At 39.0% G+C, this 16,745-nt stretch overlaps 1 protein-coding gene across 3 annotated transcripts in view; it reads left to right on the top strand.

The window, feature by feature from the left end:
* SLC24A2 (solute carrier family 24 member 2) overlaps nt 1-16,745 on the top strand; it is a 110,195-nt gene that overhangs the window by 80,820 nt on the left and 12,630 nt on the right. For all 3 annotated transcript variants that reach the window (XM_038123921.1, XM_038123923.1, XM_038123922.1), the window contains 2 exons: nt 1,399-1,484; nt 14,948-15,079. In XM_038123921.1, coding sequence (XP_037979849.1) covers nt 1,399-1,484; nt 14,948-15,079 — 218 coding nt within the window. The remainder of the gene's footprint in view (nt 1-1,398; nt 1,485-14,947; nt 15,080-16,745) is intronic.

Consider the following 16,745-nt stretch of genomic DNA (forward strand, 5'->3'; position numbering starts at 1 on the left):
AGAAAAAAACAAAGCTGATTTTGGTTACTTGTTGAAATGAGAGAAGCAAAACTTCCTTGCAGTATATACAGGAAAATGTAATTAATTTATTGAAATGCTTGGTAGAATATGTGTTTTATATGGTACCACCCTCATCACAAAAAGCATCGCCTTCATATTTAAGATTTTATTTGTCTGTGTACTACTTTCTGGGAGTCATTGAGGCCCATCTACACTAATTGTGGAAAATGAACTTAATAGAGTTTGCCATTAAGGCAAGAATTTTCATTTTGGTTCCAAAGTTCCTATGCTAAAGGAAAATCTGTACCATGACCTGTTTTCTCTACTTTAACTCATCATATTATCTGCATTAGAAAACCAGATACAAAAGTGTCCAATAAAATCTGAATAATTTTATTACTTGACACTTTTTTTGACCTTGTGTTATGTTTACATAGTATTTGCTTCCAAAATCGGGGAGTTGGTTGGGATGGTCTGTTAATAAACCATAATGCTGACTGCGGGGTTAAGAGACAACACATATACTGAAATAATTACAGATAGTCTGGCACTCTGCTGTGGCTGTGATCTCAGATTTTTAATTTAGAAGAATCTCAGGATAGCAGTAATGTAACTAGACAGCTGTATTTACTTCTATGCACAAGAGCATACCATAAGGCATGTTGAACTTGAGTAAGGCATTTCATATTGCAATTACCCCTTACTTTGTACTGTCCAAGGGATTTTGGGCCATTGACACATTTATGTACCACATATATAAAGAGGTAATTACCACTTAGAGAATTTCAAGATAGTAAAGTAAGAATAAATTTTAATAAATTTGGCATCAGAAACCTAAGGCCTAACTTCATCCCTTTAACTCCTGTGGAAGTTTAGCACAAGGACTACGGGATTCTGGTTTAAAGATCATCCTCTATTATTAGCTGTTATTACACCATATGTTTACTCTTTCCCACATTTTTGCATGGAAGACAGGAGGATTACAGCTTGGAAGCAACTTTACTAATTGCAGGGGTTAGTGTGTTATAAAACTTTTATTGCTGAATGTGTCCCCTCACCTGTATTCAGCACAGTGCATTCTGTAAAGTCAGGGGTGAATGCTGTATGTCACTTTTTACCTGAAGTATTAGCTCAGTGCATTTAGCATAAACAAAGAGCACTGAATATTGCAATGAACTTACATGTTTCTCAAAATGCTAGCTCATTGCTTATAAGATTTTTATTCAAAATATGTACTAGGCAAATTCTTTTCTTTGTTTTTTAACACAGATGTTGACTCAACATTAGTATTTGATAATTTGCTCAGACTGAATATATGACAGCTATCTCACTAGTTTATTTGTAATTTAATATTCTGATCTGTTGTTTTCCCTCTCTTATCTATGGATGATACCACAGAGAAAGGTGCAAAAGTGGAAGTTGCAGTAACACCACCAAGTGATTCAGGACCAGTGCAGAACGGAATCGCCCATAATGTTGAAGAGGTAAATTACTTTTTTCTTCTTCTTTTTATTCTTGTGTTAGCAAATATATTGCATGTTTGATTGTGCTTTTCGCTGAAAACAAACATCTTAATAGAAAGAAGATGACAGTATGAAGTGTCTACATAATTATTAGTTTTCATTTAGAGCTGCACCCAGTGTACAGTTTGCCATATGTAAAAGATCTTGCCTTCTGTCCCTACCCTTTAGTGTAAGGTGAGGTAGGAGTCTGGAATCTATTATTTTGGGAAATGTATTTTTACTTTACAGATAAGATGTTTGAAGCCGTAAATATAGGTAGTAGAAATTGCTTGTCACATTGCACAAAAAGTGTTTGCTTAGGAGAACCTGTTATGATGTGCATCATGAAATAGTCAAAATTCATTACGAAAGAGGACCTGTACAAACTTCTGCATCCTGCCTTCTGTTATCTTGCTTCATTAGATTTTTTTCCCACTGAATATGTTCAGTGGAAACAATGAAGAAAAAGCAATCTTAAGCAGTCACATATCACAGCAATGTCCAAATGCTTTTAATTTACATTGCAATAAAACATTTCCTAGGCTTCAGAAATCTGCAAGGTCAAGGAGCTTTATCATTTGAGATAATGTTTTCAGTCTCAAGTCACTGCAGGTGAAGAAGAGAAAATTACTGCAAGAGTACATTACTCAGCAATATGTAATTCCTTTCATCTCCCCTTGGGCAGTTTAAATTTGCAGTTATGCAGGCTTTGGAACTTTTATGTTAATTTCAGCAAGTATTAGGACATTCTGAACAATGATTCTTATGTATTAGATGTGGGATACGTGATTTATCCTTATCCAAATGGCACAATAGAGCAAAGCAGGGTGGTTTGTTCCTCCTCTGGTGGAGGAATGAGTCTGCAGATTTAGCTTCATCAATCTGAATGAAAGGATTTCAGGTATCTGCTGTCAAAATAAAAATTAGCAGTCTCCTAAGAGCATTTTGAGATAGTCCATGCTGGATGCCTCCCCAGTGGCCTTTCCAATTTTGTCTTCTCCCAGTGGAAACCTGGCAGCTTTCTTAGGCTGATTGAGTGTTGCTGAAACATATTTTGCAATTTAAAAGTACATTCTGGAATTTTTGAGAAGTTGTAGTACAAATAGTCTATTCATCCATGGAAAAAGTAAATAGGCTTCCATAATACTTAGGACCGTACTTCACTGTCAGGGTCTCTGCCAGCTCTGTAGTGTACCAGAGGTTCTCCTCAATGTATTGCCTGGCTTTTTGTACATAGCTTCCTTAAACACCTCTCCAAACTTCCTTAAACACCTTTCCATCACTCTGAAGATAATACTGGGTCGTTCAGTTTCCTTCTGATCTGCATATTGGCTTAATGGACACTAATAAGATTACTCTCGACTAATAGAAGACAAAACTTGCAGGCAACCACAGAAGGCCACTCACAGCATTTCTGTGACCGTTTCCATTGATGAATATTAAAAGTTGAAGAAGGGAACTTGGTCATTGCCCTCCTAAGCCTTCTTTTTAGCTTTTCAAAACTTGACCTACAAATGGTCTTGAATTTTGATCTTTTTGTAACCAAGTGTTCTCCATTGTACATATTGATAATATTTGCTTCTGTTGCTAAGTAGAATTCAATCAAGTAGTTCAAAATTTAGATTATTTTTCCTTACTCTAATGCAAAAGGAATTGTTGTAGTGGCAGAATTTGGAAAGACAGTATAAAATTGCTTGTCTCAGGTTTTCGACTTGTATAGTCTAAGGATAAAGTTTTGTGATCTGTAAGTGCTGCTTAGAAAAATCCCTTAAAAGAACTGTTAGTGCCTCCATGTTCTGGTAATGGTAACTTAGATCTGAGAAAACTAGAGACAACTGTCAGTCTAGACTGACAAAGCTTCAAGTATGCCTTTGGGGGAAAAAAATGCTGTCCTGAAAACCACAGGATGTGAAATGGCTCTAGTCACATAGCAGGTCATTGTGAAGAAGCATGTTTGCCATGATGATACAGAAGACCTGCATAGGCATCTAATTCTTTCTCCTCCATTTTCAAGTTCCACTATGGTCTTCATGTTTTTTCCTCAAGCAAAACAAGCATATTTCTGGGTTTTTTCTTACTTTTCACTGACGCAGATTATAGTGTCTGGGTCTAAATCCCTGGGCACAAGCATTTTAGAATATCAATCTCTATATTGGAGCTAGAATTGTCTGAAAATAAGTATATTAAATATTCTATGTTCCTCTAGTAAAAACAGAATATGCACATATGCATTTTATTTATAAATTCCCTATTATTTTAAAATTACAAAGTTGAGGAAAAGACCCTTGTGAAAAGATGGTCTCAGTCTAAGACTGCAAGCAAAGGAGAAAAAAAACAGTTTTCATATTGTATTTTGATTTTCATATACTTCTAAAATATTTTTTTTAAGGATAATACTCCCAATTGCCATGATTCAGTTTTCCATATACCTCTCCTGGTTTTTTTAGGGGCTTTTAAGGAACCTCTTTATATTTTTCCCAAATTCTTTTTCTTTCCTCCTTTGCTTCTTTTTCAAGAAAGAAGGAAAGGCTTACACAGAGCTGAAACACCACACAAGACAGATGCTGGGACGCTGTCAAGTTAATGACTTCTGCAAGGTGTCATGACTAGGTGGATTTCACCTAATTTATTTGGGGGTTTTTGTTTTTAATTTTTTCATTTTTCTCTTCCAAACTCCACTGTCTTGCTTTTCCCTTTTCCTTTTTCCTAGGACTTTAACTCCCATTTTTCTTACCCCACTGTCCTTCAGGGAAATTCAGCTGTTCTGTTTCTACCTCAAGCCCTTGAGCAACAAGAAAAACTCTCTCCTAATGCTGCGTGCAGAAATTCAAAAAGGGTGTCCAGAAAATGTACCTTGCAACATTTGTGCCAGATAGTGAGACTCTTATCGCCTCACTTTACTATAAGTAGCAGCTGATATCCTACTCTTTGACAAAACTGGGATCATCAACTAAGAAAGACAGCCTGCTATGGTTGCCTTCCTATTTCTTAGCTGGCACAGGAGGGAACAATACCTCCTCCCACCATACCATCTGTAACACATTACTGCTTTATTTGATGTCAGAAATTGTCTTCCTTTCTGCTGGATATTGCATCTTCCTTGGGGATTTTGTTCTACTTACAACATTCTGTCTCTTAACCTTTAGCAGGTTGCCACAGAGGAGAAGACTCTGTTATATGACATTTCATAGAGTGGTACCAAACATGCACAAGAAAATGAAGGAAGACTGAAAGGACACTTACTAGCTCATTAAATGTTTTATAAAGTGCCCTTCAGAATGTGATCCTTTAGAGAAGTCCAGTTCCACCCCCTGCCACCTTCTTAACTAGCATTTGCTAGCTGTTTTAACCTGTGGCTTTCCTAAAAATAGTTTCCAATCTGAAGATAACACCTTTTCCTCCCACCCACACACACATGCACACGTGCACGCACATACACACATACACACGTACACATGCGCACTGTTTTTTCCTGTTTCCATGGAAACCCCGCTGGAAAGTATTTGCATGCCAGCCTGGACTGAGGTAACTTTTCCATGAAAATATGAGGCAATTTTTATGTCATAGGAGAGTGGTGCAAAGGCTTCATTGCTTGCATTGGATTTAATCCACTTACCTGAGCAACAGTCTGGCAAAGCATGTTTTGCCTTCCCCACTGAAGAGCAGCAGCACCATTTCAGGACAGAGCACTGATTGGGACATATCTCCCCTGCCCTGGAATACTCATTCCATTCACATCAAATTAGCTTGGTGAGAGTGTGAGTAGCATTGCATTCTCTGTCTCAGGGTATTAATCTGAACTATGTTAAACATTACTATTTCATACAGAGAGAGCATAGAGAAGATTAGAGCAGCCTTTGTTGAAAGGCCGTGATATATTCCAGCATTCCTGGTAGTTGTTTGATTCATCATAAAAAGGTTATTTTCCAAAGCCCAAATACTTTTTCAGTTGCCACACTTGGTCTAACGGAAATGTCTGCATCTTGTTTGCTCATTGTAACTTAAAGAGAAGGTACTGCTATCAAAAGGAGTTGATCTTTATTTTCACAATGCTGCTCAGTTGCCTACTCCATATTTTTTGCTACTGTATGACCAGTTTGACTTATTTGAAAATTAGGAGTGTGCAAAATGACATGAAGACAAAGTCTTATTCTTTAGAAGTATCTCCATGATACCGTAGCTGTTATTTCTCCACGTGAGCTCACTGCAGTTTTTTGTGTTACGTTCTAAGAATTTCTTCTCAAATTCCCCAAAAAGTGCTGGCAATAACATAGCATAAAAATTAGCATATAAGTTTTGGGAGCTGTAATTTTACTTATTTCTGCAAGTGCCCAAGAGGACACAAGCAGCAAGAGGAGAATCTGAGACAAACACCTACCTGACCTTACTCCTTCCTATAGGGCCCACTCTAAAGGTAGCTCTTCTCAGCTCTTTTTAGTGATGGTACAGGAAGGATTAGCACAAATTAGCTGTCCTAAGAAGACAATGCATATACAGAATGCATTCTGAAAGCTAATGGATTTAATATTATTGCCTGCTTGAATTTTACTCAAGAATTTGTGAGGAAAGATGTTGCTTTCTTAGTAACCCCATAGAAATTGCATACTCTTGTACTAGCTTACTATCTCACCTTGTTTCACTTTTTTTTTTTAATTACTTGTAGGAGAAGATAAATGAGTGATGTGGCTTATAGATAAAAAGCAGAAGGCAGAGACTTAAAGCTGTTCATAGACCATTGCCTATACTCTGTGCCTTTCTAGTGAAATAGATTAATGTGAGATGTGTCCTTCTAAAGAAAAAAATAAACCTCAATTTTGAAAATCACTATATACCTCTTGGACAGAAAACATTTGAGATCACAATCACATCTGTTTTTCTTGACTTACTCATTGTGAAAAGTTGGGTTGTACAGAGCTCATTTCAAAAAAAACCCTCAAAAACAAGCAAACAAACAAAAACTCACCCCAAAACAAAAGAAGATCTGAGCAGTCCTTTGCAGCAAAGAAAGGAATTGCCTCTTTATAGATGGTACAATATCCGTACTGTAGCATAAGCAAATGAAACTGCCCATAATTCCTGTTTTAAATTTCCTTTTTTTCTGCAGACCTCATGCGAATTCTTTATTGATTATTTGTATCAGCATTCAGAATGCACAAGAAATGTACAAGCGTGTGAATTTATAGCTTAGCTCTTCCTCTTAGGTGGACTAAGATTAATCCTCAGAATATGGTATTTATAGTTCATATGTTATAGCTGTTATATAGTATGAGTAGTTGATGAACAGTGGCAGATTCCATAATTTTGTTAAGTTTGAGATGGTTCTTTGTACTTGTTTTCCATTTCCTCTTAATATGTGGGGGAAAAAATGTAAAATTCTGTTTCATGTTGTGCCAGAAAAGCAACTGTTTTTCCTAATGTGATATGACTGTAAGCCTCTATGGAGACAGTGATTTTGTGATGTTTGCTAGAAGAAGTGACTACCTTGTGACTTTGGCAGATGGAGTTTGCTATAAGCTGTAGTGTATTAGCAAAATAATTGTGGATTGAATGTATTGTTTACATAATGTGAACATACCATCATTTCCTCTGTTTGAAAAAATTTTACTGGGAAATTGGATAAGTTTAGATTAGATACTAAGAAGAAATTGTTTACTATGAGGGTGGTGAGGTGCTGGAACACGTTGCCCAGAGAAGCTGTGAATGCCCCAACTGGAGCTGTGGAAGTGGTTAAGGCCAGGCAGGGTGGGGCTTTGAGCAATCTGGTCTAGTGGAAGAGGTCTCCATCCATGGCAGGGGAGTTAGAACAAGGTGATCTTTAAGGTCCCTTCTAACCCACACCACCCCACTTATATTTCTATAAGTCCTGAGCAAACCAGTAAGTGTTTTCTTCCCTGGGATAAGTAGGTAAGTATTTGATAGATGCTCTTGCTAAAGAACTGTGAAATATGGAACATCCATAGATTTTGTACCCTTTTAATTGTTTTTAATTATTTAAATAGAAGAAGAGCTAAAGTAGCAAGAATAGAGTTTTGAATATATGTAGATTCATTTAAAAGAGTATTTGTTACAGATGTAACACCAAGCAGAATAACACTTCTAGAATAACACTTCTAATCTCATTTCTTAAGATGCAAATAGGGCATTTTCCTAATAGAGGATTCATTTCCTTATTGTCATTAATAATAATAACAACAACAACAATAAAATATATGCCAGGGTACTACAATTATCCCATCTAGGCATTAGTTTATATTTGATATTCAGCACTGCAGATGTCTCTGTAACAAAAAGACAGTCTCAAACATCAGCAAGAAGAAATGAGGATCCTATGCATAAAGGATAAAAATAATTACAACAGAATTAGTAAGGATTTCATAAAAGCACAGTAATGACTATTATATGTGAAGATCTAATGCAGCTATGCCTAAATTCTTAATAACTGGTTAAGGGGCACAAGTATGTCATTCTGTATTCTTCCAGTTGCAGGACATGATGCTGGAAGAAACAGGAAGACTCAGAAGGTCAATAACTTGCTCCAAGAGTGTTATCACCAGCAGAATTCTATGGGGTTTTATCATGGCTTGGCTTAAATAAATCTGGGCCTGCTGATGACAGACAGGGTACACCTGTCTCAAAGGGGCAAAGGGTTAGCAGGGCTTAGTGAAAGAGCCTTAAAATAGATTTGAAAGAAGAAAGACATGAAGCCAGGCATGCTAGAGATAAGCCTAGGAGTGGCCCATCAATGTTTGAGGAGCAGCATGCTATTGCAGTCCTTCAGTCTGCTCTGTTGTGTGCAGAGTACACCAAAGCACATTTGAAATATCCCTGTACTAATTCACATTGTACCTTCACCATCTCAGTGGAGGTGGTCGGTCAAGATTCATGTACAGCTGCAAAGACCTAATCATTATCCATCCATTAGAAACACAGAAGCACCTGAGAACAGTCACATAGAAATTAAGGCTCCTTCCCACCCAATACATGACAGGACTGATAGCCCACCTAAAGCACATCTACACCAATGTATGTAGCATGCACAACAAACAGGAGGGACTGGAAGCCATTGAGCAGGTGGAAAACTATGATTTATTTGCAGTTACATAAACATGGTGGGATTACTTATACAACTGGAGTGATAGCCATCTATTGATGGCTATAACCTCTTCAGAAGGGATAGGCAAAGAAGGAGAGGTGGTGTGGCAGCCCTCTGTGTTATGGAGTATTTGGCTTTCTAGAGCTTGATGGTGGTGTTAAAAGGGTTGAGTATGTATGGGTAAGACCAACAAATCAATATCCTGGTGGGAGTCTAGTATAGACTATTCAACCAGTTCAAAGAGGAAGACAAAAATATACTATAAGCAGTGCAGGAAGTCTTACAATTGCTGGACCTTTTTCTTCTGGGACACTTTAGCATACCAGATACCTGCTGGAAATACAACATAGCAGAAAAGGAACAGCCGAGGAGGTTTCTGAACTGTGTGAAACATGCCTTGGTACTTCTCTCGCAGAGGATGAGGAAGCCAGCCAGGGAAGGTGCCCAGCTGGACCTGCTGCTCATGAAGAAAGGATTAGTTGGGGATGTGGTGGTCAGAGGCCATCTTGGGCACAGAGACCACAAAAGGAGAGCTTCTTTCTATTCTCAGAGCTGTAAGGAAGGGGTCAGCAAAACTGCCAGAATTACCTGGCACTTCCAGGGGGCAGATTTTGGCCTATTTACAGGACTGGCTGATAGCGTTCCTTGGGATGTGGTCCCAAGGGAACAAGGAAGTGCAGGAAGGCTGAACATTGTTTGAGAAGATGATCTTAAAGGTGCAGGAGCAGGCTGTCCTTATGTGCTGAAAGATGAGCTGTCTGGGAAGAAGACTGGCCTGGCTGAACAGAGCTCAGGCTGAACTCGGGAGAAAAAGGAGAGTTTATGACCTTTGCAAGAAGGCACAGGCAGCTCAAGAGGAATAAAAGGATATTGTGAGGTAATGCAGGGAGAAAATTAGATGAGCCAAAGCCCATATAGAACTTAATTTGGCTTCTGCAGTTAAAGACAATGAAAGGTGTTTCTAGAAATAAAAGGTATTCTAGAAAGACATCAGCCGCAGAAGGAGGGTTAAAGACAATCTCCATCCTTTCTTGGATACAATAGCAAATGTTGCAACAAGGAATAAGGGGAAAGCAGAGGTATGGAATGCCTTTTTTTGCCTTATTCTTTAACAGCAAGATTGGCTGTCATCAGGGTCAATCAGACCCCTGGGCTGGAAGACAAGGATGGGGAGTAGAATGAAGCCCCCATAATCAAAGGGGAAATGGTCAGTGACTTGCTATACTGCTTAACACACATGAATCTCTGAGGCTGAATGGGATCCACTCAAGAGTACTGAGGGCTTACATTGGCTCACAAGCCACTTTCCATCATTTACCAGCAGTCCTGGCTAACTAGGGAGATCCCAGTTGACTGGAGTTGGCAAATGTGATGCCCAGCTACAGGAAGGGTGGGAAGGAGGATCCAGAGAACTACAGGCCTGTCAGTCTGACCTCGATGCCAGGGATGGTCATGAAGCAGATCACCATCACACTGAGTGCCATCACACAGCATGTGCAGGACACCAAGGGGGTCGTGCCCCACCAGCCTGGGTTTGTCAAATGCAGATCATGCTTGACCAACCGGATCTCCTTCTATGACAAATTGACTCATGTAGTAAATGTGGGAAAGGCTATAGATGTTGTCTACCTGGACCCTAGTAAAGCATTTGATGCCATTTCCCACATCATTCCTCTGGAGATATTGGCTTTCCATGGTGTGGATGGGTGGACTGGGTGTGGACGGTTCACTGAGTCGATGGCAGGGCCCAGAGAGTGGTGGTGGATGGAGGTAAATCCAGCTGTCAGTCACTGGTGGTGTTCTCCAGGGCTCTGTACTGGGGCCAGTCCTGCTTAATGTCTTTACTGATAATTTGGGTGAGGGGATCAAGTACACCCTGTCATTTTGCAGATGATACAATTTGGGTAGGAGTGTTGATTTTCTGGGAGGTAGGAAGGCTCTTCAGAGGGGTCGGACAGGCTGGATCCATGGGCTGAGGCCAGTGGTATGTGGTTCAGTAAGGCCAGATGCTGTGGCCTGCCCTTGGGTCACAACAACCCTATGCAACAATTCTACAGTCTGGGGAATGAAAAACTTCATGGTGGGAAAGAAGGGATCATTTGGTCATTTAGTCTAGATCTCCAGAGGTCCCTTCCAAACCTGACTATTTTATGATGCTGTGTATGCTGGCCTACAGCAACTAATCAAGAGCCAGCTGTGTGGCCAGGTGGCCAAGAGGTCAAGTGGCATCCTGGCTTGTACTAGCAATAGTGTGGCCAGCAGGACTAGGGCAGTGATTTTCCTGCTGTACCCCTGCCACTGGTAAGGTCACATCTCAAATCCTGTGTTCACTTTTGTGCCTCTCACTACAAGAAAGACATTGAATTGCTGCAGTGTGTCCAAGGAGGACAGTGGAGGTGGTGATGGGTCTGGAGCACAAGTCCTGTGGGAAGCAGGTGAGGGAGGTAGATTTTTCAGCCCGGAGAAAATGAAGCTCAACGGAGACCTTATCATTCTCTACAACTGCCTGAATGGAGGGCGTAGCCAGGTAGGGATCAGCCTCTTGTCCCAAGTAGCAAGTGACAGGACAAGAGGAAATGGCCTCAAGGTGTGTCAGAGAAGGTTAGATCAGAGATTACAACAATTGCTTCATGGAAAGGGTTGTCAAGCATTGGATCAATTATCAAGCATAAAAGTGGTTGTGTCACAATTCATGGTAGTATTTAAAATACGTGTAGGTATGGTGGCTGGGGACATAATTCTGTGATGGAGCTGGCAGTGTTAGGTTTATGGTTGGCAAAATGTCTTTCCCAGCCTAGATATTGCTATGATTCTATGAATTTATGGAAGACAAAAAATATGCCAACTTATTCTCTGAATGCCCCTGTGTGACCATTGTAAGGTACTGGTGTAAATTGGCTTTTGTTCTGACCTAATGCAGCAGTTTCTTTCTAATGGATTATCATCAGAGTTCATCATATCAGGTGATGCAGCTTTCCCATATGTCCCGTCCAGGATCCTTGAAGTTAATTAGTTACTGAGTCATAGCAGGGAATGAATTTTGAAGTGGAGATGGGTAGGTAGTAGCATTTGGGCTGCCCTAAAATAATTGAGATCTTTGTACAGTGGTGGCAGCTATGTCATAAAGTGAGCAGAATATCCTTCACTTCTGTTAGAGCATGTAGACATCAAGGCAGATACCAGAAGGTATCTAAAATGATACCATCATATGTGTTTTAGGCAATTTAATTCCTCAGTATATATCATGTTACTGTTACATTTTCTTCTTAGCATTGCAGAATATAGTGCTACTGAACACTGCAAGTACAGAGTTTTCATCATACAAATTGAAATAAAACTATATTTTCAGTATTAGTTTCTACAAACTGTGATAGTGCATATTCAGTATGAACATGGCTGGAGCCACAGACAGTGCTTGCAATCTCTGCCATAAATCTGTGCTGAGTCATTTTCTGTTACTGCTGCTTAGTCCACAGCATGACGCTCGCATTCATGTGGTCTTAGAGCTGCTGAAATTATTTCCCATTCTTTTCTTGAACATCAGTGGATAATTTAGTATTACATTGAAACTCATGGAAGCTAGATCTACAAATGCTTTGAACTTCATTACTTCCGCTGATTTCTGGAAGGTCAGTGTTGAAAATCAGATGCCAAATCCAATTACAAAATGGGAAAAGAATATCCGTTCTGCAACATCTGTAACATATCCTGGAGTTAAACTATCAAGAAAAAGTGTTTTGCCTGCACTTATATTTTGGGCATAGTTGTGTTGGGGAAAGGGATGATGTAGGATAACTGGAAGGGGAAAAGATCTTGAATAGGTAGGTCAAGGTTTCTCAGGAGACATCTGGCAATCTGCAACAACAGTTCTTTATGGCTCTTAGCTACAGCTGCTTATGTTGCCTCTGTGCTCATGCACACCCAGAGGTGTTTGACACAGACATGAGAATAGAACAAGGCCCAGTGTTGACTACAGTGTGTACTAGTACAGTATTGCATGAACCAACATAGGCATTACTGCCTAGATATTTTTAAGACTTACATGCAAACTCAGACTACTTTAAAGTTTTGTTGTGATTAAATATAATTGTTAATCATGGATAATCTCTAAAGATGGCAGTTCAGGAAGTACTTTGCCACTCAGTGCTGTTTATGCAGCAGTCACTTAGAAAGCTTATTCCAGCTGAGTTGGCTGATTGAATTACACAGAAGCCATTCAGAAAGAGTTACCTAGGCAACCCTTCAATTGGTCCTTTTGTGCTCAAATTTTGTCTCAGTCATCATAATTCAAAGCTGAGCCTGTGTCTCAGGTTGATTTTCCCACCCCAAAAACATCAGCCAGAATGGAAAGTGAATGGACTTGGGTTTGGGAAGTAACCTCACAAACTTTCCTTCAGCACAGTTCCTCTAAATTGAGGCTTCAGTAGATTTCCAGCAATGAAGCATAGTATGTCCATTTCAGTGAGGAACTGAAAGCTCCTCTTAAGCAGCTGGGGAGCCTCTGAAGTACTGTGTTGAGTGCTACAAATTGTGGTCATACATTTTTAAAATGTTTTTAATGATTATAACCATTAAGACCTGTTTACTTTACTGTTGTCATACAATCGTGCAACTTGGGAGTTTCACAAAGTATAAGGGTTAGCAAAATATTGTCCTCTGTTAACATTAACATGCAAAAGTAGCTGCAACTTGTTAGTGTGTCAAGAGGTAAATAGGAGTTTGCTTCCAGTCCATTGATGTCAGGTGATACCTTCATAGAGAAAAATCCCAAGTTAAGAGCTGAGCTTGCTTCTGTAAGTACTGATCAGTTCAGGCAGTTCAACAATTTGAAAGTTCACAATAGTGGAATAAACAAGATCAGTTCTTCAAAATTAGCAGTAAGTAGAATGTTATTAACAGTAACAACATATGGTGACATTTCATCAATAACTTCTGCTTAGAAAAGAACAACTGGTGTTAAAATTTAAATGATTGCTTTATATAGCATTGTCATAAGGTTTATGTAAGCAATCTTAATACAGGGCAATAACTGAAAAGAAACTGATTAAAAATCTATAGGAGGTATAACATGCATATTGTAGACATGTCTCAATTATTATCTTTTTTTCAAAAATAAAACCCAAGAACACTACTTGAAGAAGTCATCATATCATGTTTGACATCACTCATGCTGTCAAACAGTTTTCACTGGGTGCTCTTTTTCAGACTTTTTTAGCTTTCATTGAGCTCTGTAGAAATCTTTCCAAGGTTTAACAGCATTTGTATTATACACATCTGTGTGAAAGTATTATTCAGGCCATTTTTTCAGTTGCCTGATTCTGCAATTTATGTGCAGTTCTGGCGACATCACCTACCTATGTTAACAATTTAAAAGTTATTTTAATACCTGCATGCAAAAAGCTGAGTCATGCCCACTATACTTGCTCCATTCTGTTAGCAGAAGCAGTCTAAGGAAAGAGAAGTGTGTGGAAGCCAAATGTTTGCTGTCATAGCAGAGGGTTCCTATACACCTACTCTATAACAGGGATGACAGGTGGGCAGCTTACACATAAATGGAAACTAGGGACCAATGTGAAAATCAGTGACACAAATTGTAGACGAGTGTCTTCAGTTTTAGCACCAAGTTGTTAGGAACACTGCTGTGTTGTGACTGGTCTGAACACAAGAGTCTTTGAGTAGAGACAAGGAGAAGCCCTTTCCTCGTGGATAACCTGGCAGTAGTGCTGGGGCCCAGAGAAGCTGGGCTGTCACCGTCCTTGTTGGTTTCACAGTTTGAATGGGCAGAGCCTTGAGCAACCCAGTCTGACCCCAGCAGCGTAGCTTTAGATCTCCACAGGTGCCTGAATTACCCTATCTCCCTGTGGAGAACACCACACATACCAATATATGTATGCGTATATATTTAATAGTAAGGTTTCAAGTTACTCGCAAAAGCTTAAGGAATTGGATACACCTACACATCTGAATGCATGCATAAAGGTGAGGGCACATGTGTGTGCGTGTGTGTACAGGCACGTATGTGCACACGTGCTGTCTCTCTCTTGTCTGTGTGGCCAGGCTTGATGCAGCCCAGACAAATCTTGACCCATGACTAGACTAGCCCACATCCCAAGGGAAAGCCATGGGAACACTTGTCAGAGGCAGCCTGTGCTGTAGGGATACCTGGCAGTCTGGCAAAAGTCTTTTTTGTTGTGTCCTGGCTAATGTTGTTAGGTAGGTGTGATGTTAATGCAATGTTTTCAGACGCCGTAGTTCTCCCTGAAACACAATGCTGCCTTTGAACTCCTTTTGAAAGAATCCCTAACGTCATTCATCCACTTTGATAATCTGCTCACTGGAGCTTTTCTTACAGAATGAAGAGGATGAGGAGGAACAGCCTCTCAGCCTGGCCTGGCCTGAAACCCCACGCAAGCAGATCACCTATCTTCTGGTATTACCCATTGTTTTTCCACTGTGGGCTACCCTGCCAGACGTCAGAAAACCTGTAAGTGACTGTTGTTGTAAGTCAGGGTGTACTGCACAAAAGGGTGACTCTCTAGTTAAATGCCAAAAAAGAACTAGAGCTATTAGGTTTTTCTAATTGTTTCTTCTTTGAAGAAGAGGTCACAATGTTAGTATTCAAATCTTCAAATGGCAAATGGGTGTTTATGAGCAGCTGGTTGTTAATAGCTCTATAAAGATATTAATTTGTATTCACTTATGCTTTATGATATAAAGTGAACAGTCTGAAAAATTCTTTGAGGCCTTCACATTTTTGTATCTCTGCAGAACACATGAGTGCTGAGTGTCTGTCTATCTGCAGTGCCCTAAAGGATATGACTGGAAGGCTTTTAGACTGTCTAAATATAAATATTTTCTGTAGTTCAAACATAATTTATGTTCTATTAGACCCTTTTCTTCCATCCAGAATATTGTAATTTTGTACAATATTGAATATTGTAATAGGATGAGATTTGTAAGTCCTTTCATGTACAAAATACTTGCTAGTTTTGTCCTAAACACAGCTTGAAGTAAGGTAAGACTGACAGCTTACCAAGGTTTACCACTTTTATACTTTCATACTTTCATACACAAATAGACCTGACTGGGAAAGCTCATGGAAGGTAAAAGAGAGAGCATCAAGACCTGAAAAAAAAATTAGTGGTGTTTTAATCTCTTTTCCTTTCTGGATCAAAAATGGGTTTAAAACTGGTGCAAGAGAGGCATGCACAGCATGTAAGTTTATAAATCAACACCCTGAATTCTTCTTTCCTCCTCACACACAGTGAAAAACCTTCCTCCATCCCACACACTGAAAAACTGCAATTCAGTGCAAGAAAGAAGCTAAAATAAGATCTCTGACTTTTTTTAGATAAAGAGCTATAAAGTGACATTTACCCTTCTTTCCCTTCTCATGCTTTTTTCCTTTCCAATTTTTAAGCTTTCTTTTTCTTAGATTCCAGAAAACTCTGGAAATCACTTTTGTTACATAACACACAGAACATACTGCATGAATTTCAAGATTATTTATTTCTGAATTTGTCCTCCTTTTATCATTCAAAACCATCCTTGTATTTTTTTCATAATTTGATATAAAATTGGCAATAAATATTTATTTTATTATTATTTTCAAGTTTGAAAATCTGAAGCTAATATAAGTAGACCTTATATTAGCTTATATTATATTCCGTACTGTACAAATCAGAACATTTTTTCAATAATGGTTTTGGAAAGTGAATAGCTTCACAAGTTGCCTGCAACTATGTGATGCATGTAATTATTAACACTAGTACCATTCACAACAGAACTCCATGCTGACATCCAGCAGCTGGAACACCTTGCCATACCACAAAAGATAAACATGGATGTATGTTCCAGATAGGCAAGTTTTAAAAACAAAGTTTTAAAACTCCATTCACTGAAAGTAGTTTATACAGAAAGAAAAATGTAGTTTGTAATTACTTGTAGATTAACAGAAGAGGTGATAGGCTGTATCAGTATGACAAGCTCCTTACTTTGAACATTGCTGTCAAACAATGAACCAGATAGTTGCATAAAATATCTAACATTTTAAGTATGCTTCATTAATGTATCATCAAAATATTCTCACTTATTTCTGTGTGCCATCCCCAATAATCCCTTCCTAACAAAAATGATGCCTGCTATCACAG

The sequence above is a fragment of the Motacilla alba genome, chromosome Z, assembly GCF_015832195.1.
Source record: "Motacilla alba alba isolate MOTALB_02 chromosome Z, Motacilla_alba_V1.0_pri, whole genome shotgun sequence".
In the NCBI taxonomy this organism is placed as follows: Eukaryota; Metazoa; Chordata; class Aves; order Passeriformes; family Motacillidae; genus Motacilla; species Motacilla alba.